This window comes from Tiliqua scincoides, chromosome 4 (assembly GCF_035046505.1).
Source record: "Tiliqua scincoides isolate rTilSci1 chromosome 4, rTilSci1.hap2, whole genome shotgun sequence".
Classification (NCBI taxonomy): Eukaryota; Metazoa; Chordata; class Lepidosauria; order Squamata; family Scincidae; genus Tiliqua; species Tiliqua scincoides.
The window spans coordinates 123702180-123720329 of record NC_089824.1 but is presented as its reverse complement, the minus strand read 5'-3'; the positions used below and the strand labels follow the sequence as shown (position 1 = coordinate 123720329).

At 43.7% G+C, this 18150-nt stretch overlaps 1 protein-coding gene across 4 annotated transcripts in view; it reads left to right on the top strand.

The window, feature by feature from the left end:
- Positions 1–14911, top strand: part of KCNT2 (potassium sodium-activated channel subfamily T member 2) — a 255724-nt gene extending 240813 nt beyond the window's left edge. For 2 of the 4 annotated variants that reach the window (XM_066624750.1, XM_066624747.1), the window contains 4 exons: positions 2573–2593; positions 4859–5159; positions 11435–11519; positions 14800–14911. In XM_066624750.1, coding sequence (XP_066480847.1) covers positions 2573–2593; positions 4859–5159; positions 11435–11519; positions 14800–14911 — 519 coding nt within the window. The remainder of the gene's footprint in view (positions 1–2572; positions 2594–4858; positions 5160–11434; positions 11520–14799) is intronic. The other 2 variants (XM_066624749.1, XM_066624748.1) reach the window with 1 other exon arrangement.
- The last annotated feature ends 3239 nt before the right edge of the window (positions 14912–18150 follow it).

The following is an 18150-nucleotide window of genomic DNA, read 5'->3' as shown; positions in this document are numbered from 1 at the left end:
GGAGCTCAACAACTGCTCCAGAAAGTGGCACCCCCCCCCCCAAGAATAAAACAGAGGCTTGAGCTGGTAAGGTGGGCACTGAGGAGGGCTGAAAATCTCACTGATTTTTTTTTTTTCGGGGGGGGAGGGGTGTTATTGCAGGCAGGTTACAGAGAAAATTCACTTGGTGGAACAGGGTTAGCTTCCCTTATTTAATTATCTGTTTTTCTTTAATTATTTATAATTATTTGATTTTGCTTGATGATGTCACTTCCAGCCATGACATCACTTCTGGTGGGTCCTAGACAGATTGTCATTCTAAAAAGTGGGTCCCAGTGTTAAAAGTTTAAGAATCACTGCCTTAATTCAAAACAGGCCAATGAGACATCCTGGGGGGGGGGGTGACACCCTGGTGACCAAAATTCTGGAAATTGTGGCTTTTAGGAATAATACCATCATGTTATATACCATTTGAGGCAAAATTTCATCTATTGCTTGTGGGAAAATATTCACTGCATTTATTTTCTGGCCATTATTATTATTAATTTCATGTCATGACTATTACTATTTCTCAGTCTCACCTACCTCCCAGAGTTTTTGTGAGGACAAAATAAGGAGAGGAGCCATGTACACCACCCTGAGCTACTTAGAGGAAGGGTGGTATAAAAATGTGAATTAATTAATAATAAATAAATAATATAATTAATAATTAATTATGTCATATGGGCTGACAAAATTTATGGGCCCCGGGTGTCAAATGACCTAGCTATGCCTCTGGTCCACATGGACTTGCACCACCAGATTGAGGGCCCAATCCTATCCAGCTTTTCAGCACCGGTGCCACTGCAGTGCAGCCCCGAGGTAAGAGAACAAATGTTCCCATACCTTGAAGAGGCCTCCGTGACTGCCTCCCCACCACAGGATGCAGTGCACGCCCTCTGGCATGGCTGCACCGGCACTAGAAAATTGGATAGGATTGGACCCTTAGCTGGCACAGGTCCCAGTAGACCCATCCAGGCCTCAAAAGCTTCCACTGCGTAAGGGAGTAATTTCCCCTTACCCAGAGGAAACCTATGTTACTGTCCCTCTCCACAGGATGCAACACAAACATTTTTGGTGTGGCTCTATTGGCAGGAAGGGAAAAAGATTAGATTGGGCCGTTAGACCTTAAAGAAAAAGGTGATTTTTAAAAATTGAGAAGCAGTTTTCCCACCGCAATCAAACCTACCCTTGACGTGCTCTGGAGGTATCATAATCCTCATAAATGTTTTCTAAGGTCTTTCTCAGTAGTCAAGATCCTTGGAAAAAAACCATGTGTCAAGTGGCGTAAGTGCCAACATTCTAGAGGCTGAATTTCTAGTAACCATGAAGGAAACAGCATTCCCAGTGAAAAATGAAAAAATAAGCTGTTTATTGCTTTGTTTTTGTCACTGTATTTTACTCACTCAAAGCTATTCCATACATTTGTTAAGTCTTTGGTTTTGCTTGTTCACTGTATCCATGACAAGTTAAAAACCCTTTCTTTTGTACCACTATGCCTTGAACAAGACTATTTGCCAATTGTCAGAATGCAGGACATGTGTAATTCGTCAAAACAAAGCTAAATTTTTTAAAAACAACAACGAATCCCCATAACTCAGAATTCTACTACATTGGGCCTGTTTATCTGAGGGCAAAACTGCACATTATGTTAAACATATATAGTTTGTTTCTGTTTTTCATTTTCTTTCATTTAAATAGCCACTCTGGGGGAAGGTGGTGGGGCAGTGAGAAAGTTATGGAAACACACACAGTGACCATTGGGACCAGGTTGGAGGTACTTGAGGAATGGAATATTTAACCCATTCCTTTCATACTGCAATCTTGATGAAAATTATGCCTCCAAACCTATTGTTAGTCCCAGAATGGAATTCCATGGATACCAGTGGATGCTTCTAGACCATGATGTAGATAGAAAGCATTAAATACCTTCTCCCCACGTGCTGCTGTTCTCCTCCTGATTGGGCTTCCTCACAGCGCATGAAATGTGGCACATCAGACTTCTAACCACCACTTACCATTACCTCCCATTTAATATTAAATGAAAATTAATTATAAGAATAAATAATGGTATTTTAACAAATTGGAAAATAAACAAGAATTTTTTTTAATAATGAAGATGAACAATGAAGATTAAAAAAAAAACATTTTTTTCTATAGCTCTAATATCCATTTGCAAATTTATTATCTAAATATCCATTTATCTAAAACAAAAATGAATGCTGCATATGGATTTGAGTGGCATGGGGTGAATGAGATTTTTATATATAGCAACAAATCTGTAGCTTGTGCAGATTTATAGGCTGATAAAGGGCCACTTTTACAACCTGGTAAAAGACACACATGAGTACACCTTCTTTTCTATAGCTGTAAATTAAAATTCCAAAGATGCGTACGTCACACTAAAATAAGCATCTAACTGTGTATTTATTTGTTCATCCTCAATATTGTGGACACTACAAGTTGTCTCTGTGTACTCCTTGTTTGGGCACTGTTGTTTGAACTCTTTTTTGCTTTCTTTCCCTCCCAACCCCTCCCTCCCACTTTGTGTCAGTCTCGAGAAACGGCTTCACAAGTAAGTATTTGTCATATGTTTCCATTTGCTCAGTGTTGGTAAAGAGTGAAATCCCTGAGCTATTAATAGGAAAATAAGACTAGTGAGTTAATATTTCCAGTCATATTAACAGTGACATCTAGAACTTGTGTACAATCATTAGGAGATAAGTCTCTGTGAATATACAAAGTCAAACGTTGTACTGCTTTCATAGAATTATCAATCATATACATTTTCTGGCTGTCAGTTTCAAACATTCTGTCACATTCTTAGCATGTCAAAAAGCAGGTTGAATCAGAAGAAGACTGAGCCTACCTTGGCGGTCATTGCCTCTCACTGAGTTTTAAACTGCAGTGTAGGATGTAACTGAGAGGCAGGAAAACCTGCTTCTAAATGCAAGCATTGGATCATCCTAAACTTGGGGTCGGCAACCTGCCATTCTGGAGCCGCAAGCGGCTCTTTAAGCCTTTTGCTGCGGCTCCATGCGGGGCCAACCCGTCTGGGGGGAGGGGCTCGCCCCTCCCACGACGCAGCCGCTGCTCACCAGCCCGAGCACACGAGCACAGCTCCCACGTGTCCTGCGGCTGCGCCCCATAGGAGATGGCGCAAACGGGCTGGAAGAGCAGCTCCTGCCCAAAGAGCCCGCACCGCTGCTGAGGGCGAGCCCCCGCCGCACGTTCCCTCCTGCCCGAGCCGCAGCGCAAAAGCAAGCAATTGAGTGCAGCTGCTCAGTCCTCCTCCCAAGCTCTGAGCACAATCCTGTGTGTGTCTCCTCAGAAGTAAGTCCCATTGTGCTTGCTCCCAGGAAAGTGTGCACAGGATTACAGCCTTCAAGCTCCCCACTCAGCATTCCCCCATCGCCCTCTCTGCCCCATTTCCTGAATGCAGCTGCTCTGTCCTCCTCCCAAGCTTAGAGCACAATCCTGTGCATGTCTCCTCAGAAGTAAGTCCCATTGTGCTTACTCCCAGAAAAGTGTGCACAGGATTACAGCCTTCAAGCTCCCTACTCAGCATTCCCCCGTCACTCACTCACACTCTCACTGCTCCATTTCCTTCACTTGGAAACTTGAAAGGTGTTTGGAGACCCCTGCACCAGATGGTATTCTGTATATGTTTGTATACTGTATGTGTAACATACTGTATATGTAGCACCAAAGCATATTTCATTGTTGGGAAGTAATCAGTATGCCTTTTATTTTATGCAGTTTTGAACTCTTAGCTTGTTTGTTCAGGAGCACTTTTGTGAACAGTGTTAAGTAGTACTAAGTGGTCTTGTTCAGAGGTAGTATTGTGTGTAAAGGCATTTACAAAAGTACAGAAGTAAATGACTGTAAAGAATGACAGTATCCTTCACAAGCAGTTCACCTGTGCACAATCTAAAACAGTTGTTCTCCAACTGTGGGTCTGGACCTGATTTTTAGTGGAACCTATAAGAGGGGTTATTATATAACTGTGATCTACAAGAGGGGAGTGTATTATATAACTGGGACCTATAAGAGGGGAGCGCAAACTATATATGCAGTATTATCTTCATTTTAGATGTCAAAAGGGTTTTGTGGCTCCTGAGGTTTTCTTTTTTCCGGAAAACGGGTCCAAATGGCTCTTTGAGTGTTTAAGGTTGCCGACCCCTGTCCTAAACAGTGAAGGTTTAGATTCCCCTCTCAATGACAAGGATATCATTTGTACATGAGTTGCGCCTCCTTATTTCTTTTTCCTCATCACTTTCTCATACCCTGATGCTGTAAACTTATTGCATCTGTATGCAAAATCTAAGGATTGTGTTGACAATTCAAAAATGGTAAGAACCAAAATCGTAAGAATTAGAAAGTATCATGGATTAAGTGAATAATTTAAGTTTAAGTGAATAAAGGTTTATGTGAATAAATATAAACATGTATTTGATTGTTTATATAGCCCTCGTTAGATTTAGCTACAACTTATGTGTTCTACCCAGTATTTTTTCTTTGACACCTTCCTGCAACACCATACATTAAGAGCAATATAACTTTAAATGATGCTGTACCATTAACTTAAACTCTGACTGCATCTCTCCAATAGAGGATACAATGATTTTTTCCCCTTGGGAAATATACAGTATAGTCCTCCTTTTATACAGTTCACACCATGGAGCCAGTGTGGTCAATACTGGTTGCATTAAGTAGGAAAACTAGATACCATCTAGTTGAAATCTAGGAAAGGTGTACATGAGAGAGAGATTTGGGGTTAAGATTATGATGAAAGCATTTCCAAAAGAGTTTAATTTCTTCAATTGACTTTTCTTTAAAGTCTCAAATTTCCATCAGTGTGGAAGAATGGGAGGACACCAAGGATAATAAAGACCAATTTAACTACCGTAGCAACCATCGAAACTCAACATCCAGCGATCAGTCAGATCATCCTTTGTTACGACGAAAAAGCATGCAGTGGGCTCGGCGGCTGAGCCGGAAAGTACCAAAGCACTCGGCAAAAACGGCAGAGAAAATAAGTCAACAGAGAATGAGTCTTTACAGAAGATCAGAAAGGCAGGAACTTGCTGAACTGGTGAAAAACAGAATGAAACATTTGGGACTTTCAACAGCAGGATATGGTATGACTTATTACCCTATAAAAATAGATATAACTTGGGTTTGTCTTAAACTATGGCTAGACTTTCTTTGAAAAGGATGAGATTCCTGATGATGGTTCATACAGACATGCAGAAAACATACAAAAACCACATCACATGTGGCTCCATTTGGGACTCACTCAAACCTATTGAGTACAAACCACAGAAAACTGATGTCAGTGTGACTTGCGCACATCGGTTTGCATTATAGAATATTATGCTTTTTATAGGACATTCTCTGAATTGGGCTGACTAGCTGTTGATATAGGACCATGCATGCAAAGCTATCCCATTGCCAGCAGTGACTGAATTATTTTGCCCTATATTCCATCTACTATAGCTGATGGTAGGTACACTGTGTGTAATGGAATGTTTGGGATTAGTCCCACCAGGTCATCACTGTTATCAGTCTTTTCAGGATTTTTGGCTTTGTATTTTCCAAGCAAAAATACAGTCGTGCCTCAGCATCTGCAGAGGATCAATTCCCGGAACACCCACAGATGCTGAAACCTGCAATTAATCCAATCCATGGGTCAGGCACGCTGTTGTCCTCCAAATGTGCTCAGAGCTATGCTCCAGTCACGTCCGGAAGGCCTTCTGAGGGACAGTGTGGCTTTTTCAGCCATCAGAAGGCCCTCCAGAAACTACTGGAGCACAGCTCTGGTTGTGTTTGGAGGATCCAGGTCCAGCCAAATCTGCAGGTTCAGAACCCACTGTTAGATAAAATTATGGGCCCCAAATCTGCAGATAGGGAGGCTCGACCTATAATACAGTTGTGTGAACCCAGCTGGAAAGGGGCTAAGCAGCAGTAATAGATTACATTAAAGTATGCTTTAATGTGAAATGCCATCTGTTTAATTTCATCAAATGAATTACAAATTCATTACTGTTTTTATGATATGTTTTTTATCTGTTTTTAAATTAAGTTTTTAAGTTGTTTTAATCTTGTTTTGTAATCTGCCTTGAGTCCCTTCGGGAAGAAAGGCGGGGGAAAAATAAAGTATCATCATCATCATCATCATCAAGTACTCACTTTCTTTCCCTGTCTTTTAAAATAGCTGCAGTACAGGAAACCTAAATCAAATTTTTGTTTGCTTGTTTGTTTGTTTAGACCAGCAATATAAGTGATTACTTCTAAGGATAACTCAGACTTCCCAAATGTAATGGAACCATTTATTTTGATGATCACATTGTGCATCCAAATGAGGGCCTGGCAGGTGTTTTAAACCCAAAAAAAGGAGAGATAGACTTTTGTGTTAAACAAGCTAATGTGATTTGTGCAGGATCATCTTCTCTTTCATAAAAAGTATTTTCAATTTTTTTTTAAGTTATTAAAGGACCAGATACAATTAGCTAAATATAGCTTTTGATGAAATTATTACTACACAGGCATCCCCCAATGAGTGCACGAGACAGTGGCTTGGATTGATAACTTAATTAAAATTACAATAACCTGCAGCAGGGAAAACCTAGCTAAGAGAGAACCCCCACAAGCATGCTGGCTGCTAGTCAAGACCCCGTGGACGTGACATACTGACTCAAAGCGTCACCCAGTCAGAGACTGGGTTATCTTATCACGGCCAACCCCAAAGGGTCGAGGCAACTGGCTAGCACCGACCCACACAAGCAAAACCTTGAGTTGACCTTTGCTCAGATCAGCCAAGGGGCTCGCCAGCCAGCCTCACCAACCTGGACAAGTGTTGTCAGAGCGGTCCTGGCTCACCCCTTGACTTTAGTAACCTCAGCATGCACGCCACCCCCATTCCTGGCTACCCTGCCAGCACGCCACCTGCCACACGGGGGGTTAGCCTAGCACTTGACCCCCACCGCCCCCACAAAAGCAAAAAAGGCTTGGACCCGCTATGGACAAATGCACTCCATCACCTCTGAAAAGTCAAGGTGAGGAGAACAAGATACCAAGGTGGGAGATAAAGGGAGATAAAAGTCAGAACTTGCCTAATGCGAGCATTGACCTTACGCCTGGAGGTGTCGACTGAAAGAGGGTTGACAGCTCCAAGCCAAACCCTCCGAGGAAGCATGTCTGACCAGACAATTACTATCCCTGGCAACTAGCACTGTATCAGGGCGAATTCCCTACGGACTTGCAGCCTTAAGGACAATGATATCCTCTGGCACAAGTCGTTTGCACCCAGATCCACTATGATTACCTGAGGAGGATTACCTGGCCTGGTATCCAGAAATTCACGAAGTAACAGGAGCAGCTGGCCCCAGAGCATATCCCTCTTGGCAGCCCACCACACCCTTGCAACATCGCCCAAGCCGAGCTGGGTGCCGAAGTCAGAGGCCGCTGCCCTCTTCCTTGCCCAAAACACAATGGAGCGTCCAATGATCAGGACACTGATGGGGAATGACCAGCAGCGACCTGAGAAACAAAAAAGGGGGTTTCAAAAACCCCAACTGAACAAGTACACAACATTAGGTTAACAAAACAATGACCAACCAGGTCCATGCAACACCTGGGATGAGGCTGCAGCCTTGGACTCAAATTGGGACACACTTCACTGGGTACTCAAACAGTAGGGGTAAGGCCAGAGCCAATACCCCCAAATTGGGACACCCACAGTGGGCACCCAAACTAAGACTCACGTATATAGTACCGCCACCAGCTGATCCTGCGAATCTCCTCCGCCGACAAACCCAATGCATCCGCCACTGAAGCTGCCCCAATCCTGAAGGAATGCAGCCCATACGCTTCTGGGGACACCCACAAAAACAACAGGCTGCGCTTGAACAATGCCCTAAACTGAAATAACATTAATGGGAAGCCATCCTCATGGCAAAATAGAGGGCCAGAAACTTGGGGTCTCTGACCAGTGTGTACCTCCAGGGCCAGGACTGGGCACAAGGGCAGCCTGGCCACTCAGCCAAGATGGACCCATTGCCCCCTGGCCCGCTAATTGGTCTTGGACCGCCAAAGCCTAATCAATGCCCCGTCAGATCTTAACCTGAGATCCCCAATCAGCAGTGCCCTCCCGGTGCTATCTGACTTGGATGCTGCTGTAACCTCCCCAGGATGGAAGGCTCCGAAAAACAACACTAAAGCTGCCACTCTGAAAAGATGGGTTTCGTAAGATGACCCACAAACCTGGCCAAAAGATCCAGTAAGGCAAAAAAGCAAAATAGGAGAAATGGGCTTGCAGTCATCAGGCAGGACAGGAGCGGCCCGCCGAAAACCCTCAAGAATTTTCCAGATTCGAAAATCTGTTGTAATCCCTGGGACCTGGCATAGAAGGCCAGGGCCACAAGGAAGGTTGAGATGGACTTCACTGCATACCCTAGGCCCCTGAGGTGCATAACAAAGCACAACAGGTGCTCAGGGGGAATTCGCCAAAACTCGGGAGGGGCTGCTGCCTGTCGAAAGAGACAGAACTCATGCACCTTGCCAAGATAACTGTCCTTTGTCCTGGGGGCTAAGGAGGCCCAAACTGCTTCGGTGACTCCAACAAGCTGAGTGTCCATAGCCACTCCGGCTTGTGGTCCGGCTCCGGTCTCACAAAAGGAGTCAACCCACGAAAATGCTCCAACTGAAAACAAGAGAGAGAGTCGGCAATGCCATTCTGCAGACCTGGAATATGCTTAGCCACAAAAAGGACATTAACCTTCAAACACCTCAATACAAATGCCCTAACTAATCGCATCACTCTCTGAGACTTTGATGTCTGCTGGTTAACAACAAAGACAACAGCTTGGTTGTCATACCAGAAGTGCACCATGGAATTAGAAAATTCCCCACCCCAGATGTACACTGCCACCAGGAGTGGAAAAAGTTCTAAAAAGGTGAGCTCCACTGTAATACCAGCTTCAATCCAAGAAGCAGGCCAAGGTGCCAAGCACCAATGCCCCCTAAAATAAACCCCAAAGCCGAACCCAGCAGCTGCATCTGAGTGCACCTGGAGGTCAGCTTCCAAGAGTAACTCATCTCTCCAAAAGGAAATACCATTAAAATTAGAAAGGAACTCCAACCACATGCGCATATCCTCACACATAGCATTGGAGTCCCTTACGCTGAGATGTGGCTGGTACAAGCCTGACAACGCATCACATAGGCGTCTCAAAAATGCCCGACCCGGTGCCACCACCCTGCAGGCAAAATTCAGGTGACCTATGATCACCTGAAGCTCACGCAAGGTCAGTCTGGGGGCTGCAATGGCCAACCGCAAGAGGTCAGTCAGTGCAACTAACTTGGCTTGGGGCAGCCTGCTACAAGCTGCAACCTTGTCAAGCTTCACTCCCAAGAATGTAAAACATGACTCCAGGCCCTCGGTCTTAGCATGTGCCAAGAATTAAATTAAATGCTTGCAAGAGGAACTTAAGATTCCCGTTCCAGCTCTGCCCATGAAAAAAAAAAAGTCATCCAAATAATGGGCAGTGGTGGACCTGACCTGGAGAGCCCATTCCAAAAAGGTGCTGAACGTCTCAAAGGCAGCACAGGAGATTGAGCACCCCATCAGAAGGGTCCTATTGAAATAGAAAGAACCTTCAGACTGGAATCCCAGCAAACAAAAGTCATCCAAGTGTACTGGAAGAAGCCTGAAAGCCGACTCAATGTCTGCCTTAGCCATCAGGGCACGCTTCCTACAACTGCCCAAAATCGCAACAGCCTGTTCTAATGAAGTGTACCAAAATGTGCTGGGATACCATTGTTAACTGAGGTTCCTTTAGGGAAGGACAGATGATGAATCAAACGAAATTCACCAGGAGCCTTCTTAGGTACAACACCCAGAGGAGAAATTCATAGGTTGGGCAAAGGAGATGAGGGAAGGGTCCAGCAACCCTACCTGCCCAAATCTCCTTAGCTAGCTTCTGTCGCACAACCTCCTCCATGCCCACCACAGAGTGAAGGTTTTTTACCCAAGATGGGCTCGGGGGGAGGGGGGCAACAAGGGGATGCGAAAATCAAACTCAAAGCCACCTGCCAAATACCTGGCAGCCTCCTTATTAGGGTACCTCTTCAAGAATAGGCAGCCTAATTGGGATGGGAGCCCTTTCCTTGTAGAGGAGGTGCTCCCCCCCCTTTCTTTCCAGCTCCAAACTGGCTTTGTACAACCTGCCCACCTCTCCCCATACAAGGACAGGCTGTGATTCCATGCTTCCCTTCGCAAAGTGCACACATGTGTTTGAAATTGCACCCCTGCCTGTTGCACTTCCCAGATGAATTGAATGCGAAACAGATACGGGGGTTGAACACAAGCTGTACCCAGCCCACCCTTGTTTTGAGTCCCTGTGTTATGGCGAATTAAATGGCCACTGTCAGCTCAATCACCCAACACAGCCCTGGAGGGAACCACAAGCTGGTTCCACAATTCCCACTGAAGAGATTCTCCAATCCAGAGAGGGGTCATTGGCAGCTCTGAGCCTAAAATGGTCATCATAAGCCATCCAGCCACGACCTGCATAGTCCCTGGGTGCCCCATGAATGATATCTAAATATTTAATAAGGGCCGCCACCTTATTTGGATGCATCCATATAACCACTGCCATGTAAATGCAGTAGCCACACAGCTAGCTGGACCAATTTCTATCAATCTTCAGTTTCCGGATAGTCTCCTGGTCCTTGGCGAGGCGATGTCCCCCACTTTTTGGATAGGATCAGGCTCCATTTGGAGCAAACTGAAGATATCCACATATCCACCCTTCCATATTTTTTTCCTTTATGGAAAGGATCAAGTGCCCCCCCCCCCCAATGGAAGGACAATGCTCCCATATGATCTCTTGGGCTGGTCTTCTAGGTCCTCAGCGCCCCTGAAATACTGCCCCATATATGATGGCACTTCCCATCCGAGGAACCAGCCTGTGGGCCCTCTCCAAACTGGCCGTACAACAGCCCCTGCAACAGCCACACCACACCCAGCAATCACCCGGGAGCCGATGGGTTCCCAGGATTTTCCCGCCTCTGCCCTGCACACCCTGAGGGAGCTGTGCAAAGAGTGCTGGGGCTCTAATTACCCCAGCACCATTCTTTTGATTAGTTTTTAAACAATTGTCATCCTTTTCAGACTTATTGTTAACCCTAACCAACAATATGAGACCCATTAATTTTGTGTCATACTTGTTATGCTTCTCTTACCTGTCTCTCTTCCTACTTTCTCCCCTCCTCATCTTTTAAAGAAAACACTTATATTCTGATGAGTGGTCTAAGGTAACCCTCCTTAGGTCCAGACTTTGCTCACATGGAACAGCTGAAGACAGTGGTCCAACAACATTGTTTCTTCTGCTTTTCTCTCTTTCTCCTGTAGATGAAATGAATGATCATCAAAATACTCTTTCTTACATCCTGATCAACCCATCACCAGACACGCGACTTGAGCTGAATGATGTTGTGTAAGTCGACACCATAAAAGATAAAAATCACCAAACTTTGTACTTTCATATAACTGACATTTGTTTCTAAAGCTGAGCTGAAAGTTCTTTTTAGAAGTTTTTCAGGCTGAAAGGGATGGGTTTGTTTAAAGATCTACAGTATAGGCAGAGATGAGTGTTCAATGAGCAAAAATCCCATGGCTGAGCAGAATTTCGAGATGCCTTTAGGTATCACCCAAATTAGACAATTCCCTGTTTGCCAAAGGAATCCGAATAGCTTGGATGGAATTTCTCTGTGGCTTAGCTTCCTGAATTGAACAGTCATACATTTACTAAAGAACAGTCTCTCTGTGAGTATAGTGAATAAGCCTGATCATTCACACTCATCATATCTACAGTGTGATATGTGACATGGCTGGATGTGTGGATGATTAATAAAATCTTTCCTCTTTGAAACAGGCTGTGATGAATCCCTGTGTTTTCCTAAGCCCCTGTTTCTTTCTGTGTATTTTCTGTCTGTTTTCTGGGAGTGGGAAATTTCTGGGCCTTCAGATGCTGGAGGCAGCCACTTGCAGCCCTTGTCCCTTTGTTTTGCAAATGCCCCACATGGGGCAGAAGAACCTTTCTCTTCTGTTTGTGTCAGGAATGAGCCCACTGACTGGCTCAGGTTCCTGCCAGTTCTCATTCTGGGAGGGGGGAAGCAGCTACCTAGCTGGGCTCTCTTCCCCATCAGGTAGATAATGTCATTACAGCCAAGTGATAAAACTCCCAAGCCAGAAGGAAGAGCTGTTCTGTATTCCAGCTGCTCAAAGCTCATGCAGAGAGCTCTGGTCAGTTAGCTCCAGCTAGGAGAGACCCACATACAGTGGAAAAGGGCTAGAGGTTGACAGGACATATTGTCTAGCTTGCTGTCATAAGGGCTTATGTGATTTTTGCTGATTTGCAGTCATTCTAGCACACATACAAAGTGTTCAGTTGAACTTGCACCCATTCAGATTTATTCATGATGCACAAGATCCCACAGTGCTTCAGTCCATCTACTGGTATAAATTATCATTGCATCTTTTGGAAATTCCCCTTATGCTTTTTCCACCAAGCTTATCCCTTTCTTTATTCACCATTTCTCGCCCATTTTGTTTATCCTTTTCCTCATTGTTTATCCATCTCCTCTCTCCTCATTCTGCATGAGAGTGATTTTGATAGGAACCCTGAGAGTCATTATTTTTCTTGGAAGGAGGTTTTGCCCAGATGCCCCCCCCTTGCCTGGCCTAATTGCCTGGGCTGGTGGCAAAGATAGGGGTGGATCCAAGGGGCAGACCATGAGTGCATGACTGTCCCCAACTGTCTGCCAGCCCAGCAGAGAAGGGCGCCTGCTGGGCTGGGGAGCAAAATCATGCGGCAGGAGATGCCCACTGGGTGGTGCACTGGCAAGATTGACTGGACTGGGAGCCCAGGTCTACCCAGCCAGTAGATCTGGGTTCCAAATCCATGTGGGAGCCCAGATCTACTGGCTGGCTAGACCTGGACTCCAACTCCAGCCAATGGCTAAAAGTCCAGGCAGGAGCTCAGGTCTACCCACCCAGTGAACCTTGGCCGTGGAGGCCAGAAGTTAAATCAGGAGGCCAGGTTTACCCACCTGGTTGACCTGGGCTCTGTATTTGGTAGTGATCATAACCCCCCCCCCCCCCAAAAAAAACAACAACAACAACAACAAAAACACAAACATTGGATTCTTCCAAGACTTTTTTATATCCAGCTGTGAGTCCATATAGGGAAGAGCAGAGCAAGAAGGGAGTAACTGCACTAAGCATTACTGCCCTGGATCAGCCTGTAGATGTGAAAGGCTCCATCCCTCTAAAGCAGGGTTAGGTAAACATTTTGGCAGGAGGGCCACATCATTTCTGACACTGTGTCAGGAGCTGGGGAAAAAATTAATTTGCCTTTCAGATTTGAATGAATTTACATAAATGAATACATTAGAGATGGAACTTATATGAATGAATGAATTCTACTGTGCTTATTTATAATACACATGAGAACTATAATACAGGCATGTAGAACCACATGAAAACTATCAACTGTTTGCCACACACCTCTTGCACAGTGAAAACATACAAACCAAACCAGAAACACATGGAGACATAAGTTGTTCAGGGGCAATGGGGGGGATTAAAATAATGCCCAGGGAAAAGCAGAAAACACATGGAGACTATAAAAGGCCTTGCTCTAACTCTGCCTGCAATCGCGGGCCAGCGCAGGCTCCAACTGTCTTTGACGGGCTAGAGGCTCATTGGAGACTGTTTCCCCAAGGGCCACAAATGGCCTGCAGGTCCAGGGTTTGTCCACCCCTGCTTTACACTTTAATAATAATTATTAATAATTTAATAAGCATATTATACTTTATACTTTAATAAGTATGCTGTGACACAGGCTTTCTTACAAAATTTCATCTGAATGTCTCTCTAGATCTTAGGGTAACAAATGAGTTGCTGCTGATTGATTTTCAGACTTAGTTCAGTCCTTTGTGGATGCAGTCTGCCATAGTTCTCAGATGGCATTTGTTTTCCTTAGGGGTTATAGACCCACACAGGCATATTAAGAGGTGATAGGTGATAACCTATGGTGAACAAAAAGACATGTCGCAAACTGTATGCACTTAGTTAAGAATGTGAGTTGGCATCCTTCAGTCTCGGAAGACTATGGTGTCACGCTCTGAATGGTGGTTCTGGAACAGAGTGTCCTCTCCAGTGCGCGAAGCCTGGGTAAAGTAGGTATGGAGGATAGGCTGTTACCCATGCAGCAAATCCCCCCTCTCCACGTCGTTGAAATGGTCCGATGGAAAGGCAGAGGCCAATACGGTTGGTTCCAGCGGCGTCGCAGGAGTTGCCAGAACGTGACTGTGTTCAGTCATGAACTGCCTCAGGGACTCCGGCTCCGGATTTTGCCTCGAGGTTGTCTCCTGAAGCCTTTTCCACAACTGGATGTAGCCACAAGACAGTGGAGGTTTGGGATCAGAGTTTTCCTTCTCTCAGATGAGCTGCCTTCCCAGGCTGACCAGTCCCATCTACCCGGTGGCTGTTTAGTCGCCTCTTACGACAAGTACAGCCAAACTGAGGGCCTATTCTTATCCCCAGCCCCCAGGGGACAAGAATAGTTAAGAATACAATAATGAAAATGTATACATTGTGCAATTACTAGATAGGATAGAGAATCGTTATGAATTACTGGGGATGAAGTGGGGGGAGATTTTGTTAAGCCTAATGAGCAAAACACTATGTTAATTGTAATTTTTGCTTTTTAGATACTTGATCCGTCCTGATCCATTGTCATATGTTCCCAATCCTTCATCCAGCCGGAGAAACAGCTTCTGCAATGCCATTGGGCAAGACACTAGGGAAGAAACCCAGCTTTGATGCATCACAGGAACTGCTGGTGAAAGGGCAGTTTTTTTATACAAATAGTTGTTTTGAAATTTAGTGAAAATGAGATTAATTTATTAGATCTGGACTTTCATGAGACTAAACACAATGGACAACTAATGTTAACTAAATAACTGCATAACTGAAATGGTAGGACTGATTCTGAAAAGCTGGTCCATAGGAGGTTTACAAAAAAACTATCCTGACTTAAATGTCACAAAAACACAGTCAAATGCAAGCAAGTGTGCCCATGATGGTGTTTAGCGAAAGAAACAAGTTTCTAGTTTGCATCTCAATTATTTCCATTTCGAAAGAGATGTTAAACATTGAAATCATGTTTTCACATTTTAACTTCAATCAACAACCCTGGGAAAATGACTAATTCTAATCTGTAGTACATAGTGATCATTGCGTATGCCAGAATCCTTAACTTCTGGTTGTTGCAGTTTAAGTTGATAGTTCAAGGAAGTTTCAGACAAGTTCACATTTTAACACTTTTAAAGCGAACATGTGGTGTTGGCTCAGAATATTCACTACTTGTGATAACAAATGTCAACACTAAACAATAGTATTCTGATATGTATTTTATTGGCTCCTTTAGTTCTTTTTCTTTCAGATCTCACCTATAGTTTTGCCAACAAATTTTAATTCCAGAGTTTTTGGAATAATTATTTAGTTAAATGCATAGCCCTCTTTATTGAAGGCTAGAGCCCAGGTATCAGCATCACAGGCAGAAGTAAGCAAAGAGATTCCAGTTCGAAAGATATATTGCCTGATGTAGCATAGAGGGGGAACCAGCTCTGTATTGTTGCTTGAAACCAGCATATTAACAGGCAAACTTATTATTTATATTTATATATTGATCTCAAGTGCATACTTCACATATACAAAATGGCTTGTCATGCCAAGATGAAATAAATAAAAACTCTACTGGTAAATCACATAGTGAGTGCCCACTGCTGAGACATGTTGCATACAGTGTAAGGATGAGCACACTGCATGTACTCAAGTCCATGGATTGAAGCATGGTTTGCATGCTTCAAGGGATAGTAGATTGGAAGACTTCAGAAAATTCAATAAAGCAAGTCAATTCATTTTTTAAAAAAATTGAAAATAAATGGTGAAGTGTCCGTTACAAAAAGGAAAATTTAATAGGTATACTGGAGAACGCAATAGACAGTCTGGGACTACCTGATGCTGCTGAAGCTGGGTTTGAACCTGATTAATGCATGACAGGTTACTGGTAGCCTCATTTAAGCACAGGCTGTATGAATTAAAAAAAACAAAACAATAAGTATGACTGGGAACGTAGCCTAGAGTACAGGGGTGGCCAAGCTTGCTTAATGTAAGAGCCACATACGATAAACTTCAGAAGTTGGAGAGTCACAAGAGGAATGTTTGAGAGGCACAATATTTAAGAAGCTTTTAAATTCTTAAAATATATTTAAGAATTTAAGAATACTTAGTCACCATTAAACATTAAACCTATGTTTTAATCCAGTGAACTCTCAGATTATATGTGATAAATAATTATAAAGCTTGAAAATTTCTTATTTACCTTTTGTATTAATTGTGCATTATTGCAAAAAGGAGCTCAGCTCCTGCTAAGTAGCTCACATATTTCTGAGAGCCTCACATTAAACGTCAAAGATCCACATGTGGCTCGCGAACCACGGTTTGGCCACCCCGATGTAGTTTGTTCAGTTAATATGTAGCATTTTGCACACAGGCTTCTAATATGCCTGCTAAGGATATTATTATCCTGTGCCAGCTCACACAGCCCATGCTTCCATGGGATGATGACTCGTACATGAGCCAGCCATATCTGGAGAAAAGAGAGAATGTCTCTGAAAGAATGGCATTGGACGCTAGACATGATCCATAGGTCTTTGGTTGCCTGGTCCAAATCACAACTATGGACTGATTTCATGTATTACTGCTACAGCATGTGAACCACTTCAGTAAGATGTGTGCCACACTAATTAATGCCTTATAAAAAGGAAGCCAGATGCTTAGTGAATGAAGATGTTCCTCTTTGCAGATGTTACCAGTACACCATAGGACAACGCTAGACAGAAATGGCTCTCATATTGCATCGGTAATGTATGAGCTGGCCCTTGTTATACTTAAAAGTGGCATCAAAGGGTTTGTATCATAACTAAGGACATTTACTTATGTTTTACTAAAGCAACAAGAGTTCATATCACTATACAGTTAGAGGAATACAAACTAAGTAGGTTAGGGACAACGTTGACTGTTTTTGAACTCCATGTTAGCACTCCATGTACAGGTTATGTTTTCTTTATTATTTGAAAGAGCTGCTATAAGTTTGTGTGTACAAATCAAATGATGCCAAAACTGCTCAATAAACTATCCATGCATGTGATGGGTATGCCTTCTGCATATGACAGCATTTTAAATGGTTGTAATATTTGTTGTAAGGAACCAGTTATTGTTTCAGTCATATGCACTAACAGTTTCTTTGTTTCTCTTCTTTCCATGTGTCAACTTTGTGAATCAATAAAAGCCATTTTCTTATGCTGTCCATTCCTAATGCAGTGCCACAGTGGTAACTTTTGTACAAATCTCCCTATGTCGCTGTGCCAACTGAATCCAAAACATCCACTCCCATGTTCTTTCAAGGAAAGATGAAAATGACAAAGTTCTCCTTCCAGAGCAGAAATAATTACAGGGGTTTGCACAAAGGAAACAAAAGTGTTTCTGGGAGGGCAATAGAATCTGGAGCCTCTCCTTGGGTATGCCACTGAAAGTTTCCTGGACTTGAGTGCAATTGAGTATGTCCTTCCAGGAGCACATAAAAGGCTTGACTGCACCCTAACTAGATAAGTTCCTGATGACAAAAGGCAAGGCAGGGTGTGAGCTGCACCCATGTTCAGATGTTGATGAAAGAGGCTTCTTGGCATAGGAATCTGAAAAGTCTGTCCACATTGCCTGGTCACTGGACAGCTTGAAACTCAGAGTGCAGTAGGACTTGTTTGTGCAGCAAGTTGGGGTGAGGTGCCCAAATTTGTAAGGCCTTGGAGGAAAGGAAACACACAGATGCACCACAGGGTTACAGCCTTCCTTCCCCTTAATTAGTATGACTGCCTCTAAGGGTTTAGCATTACCTCATTCTTTTCAGAGGAAAGTCCTGCCTAGTTCCCAGGATTGCTAGCTAGAAACCAAAATGGAGTTAGGAGAGACTGCACACATGTTGGAGAAAAAAGGACATT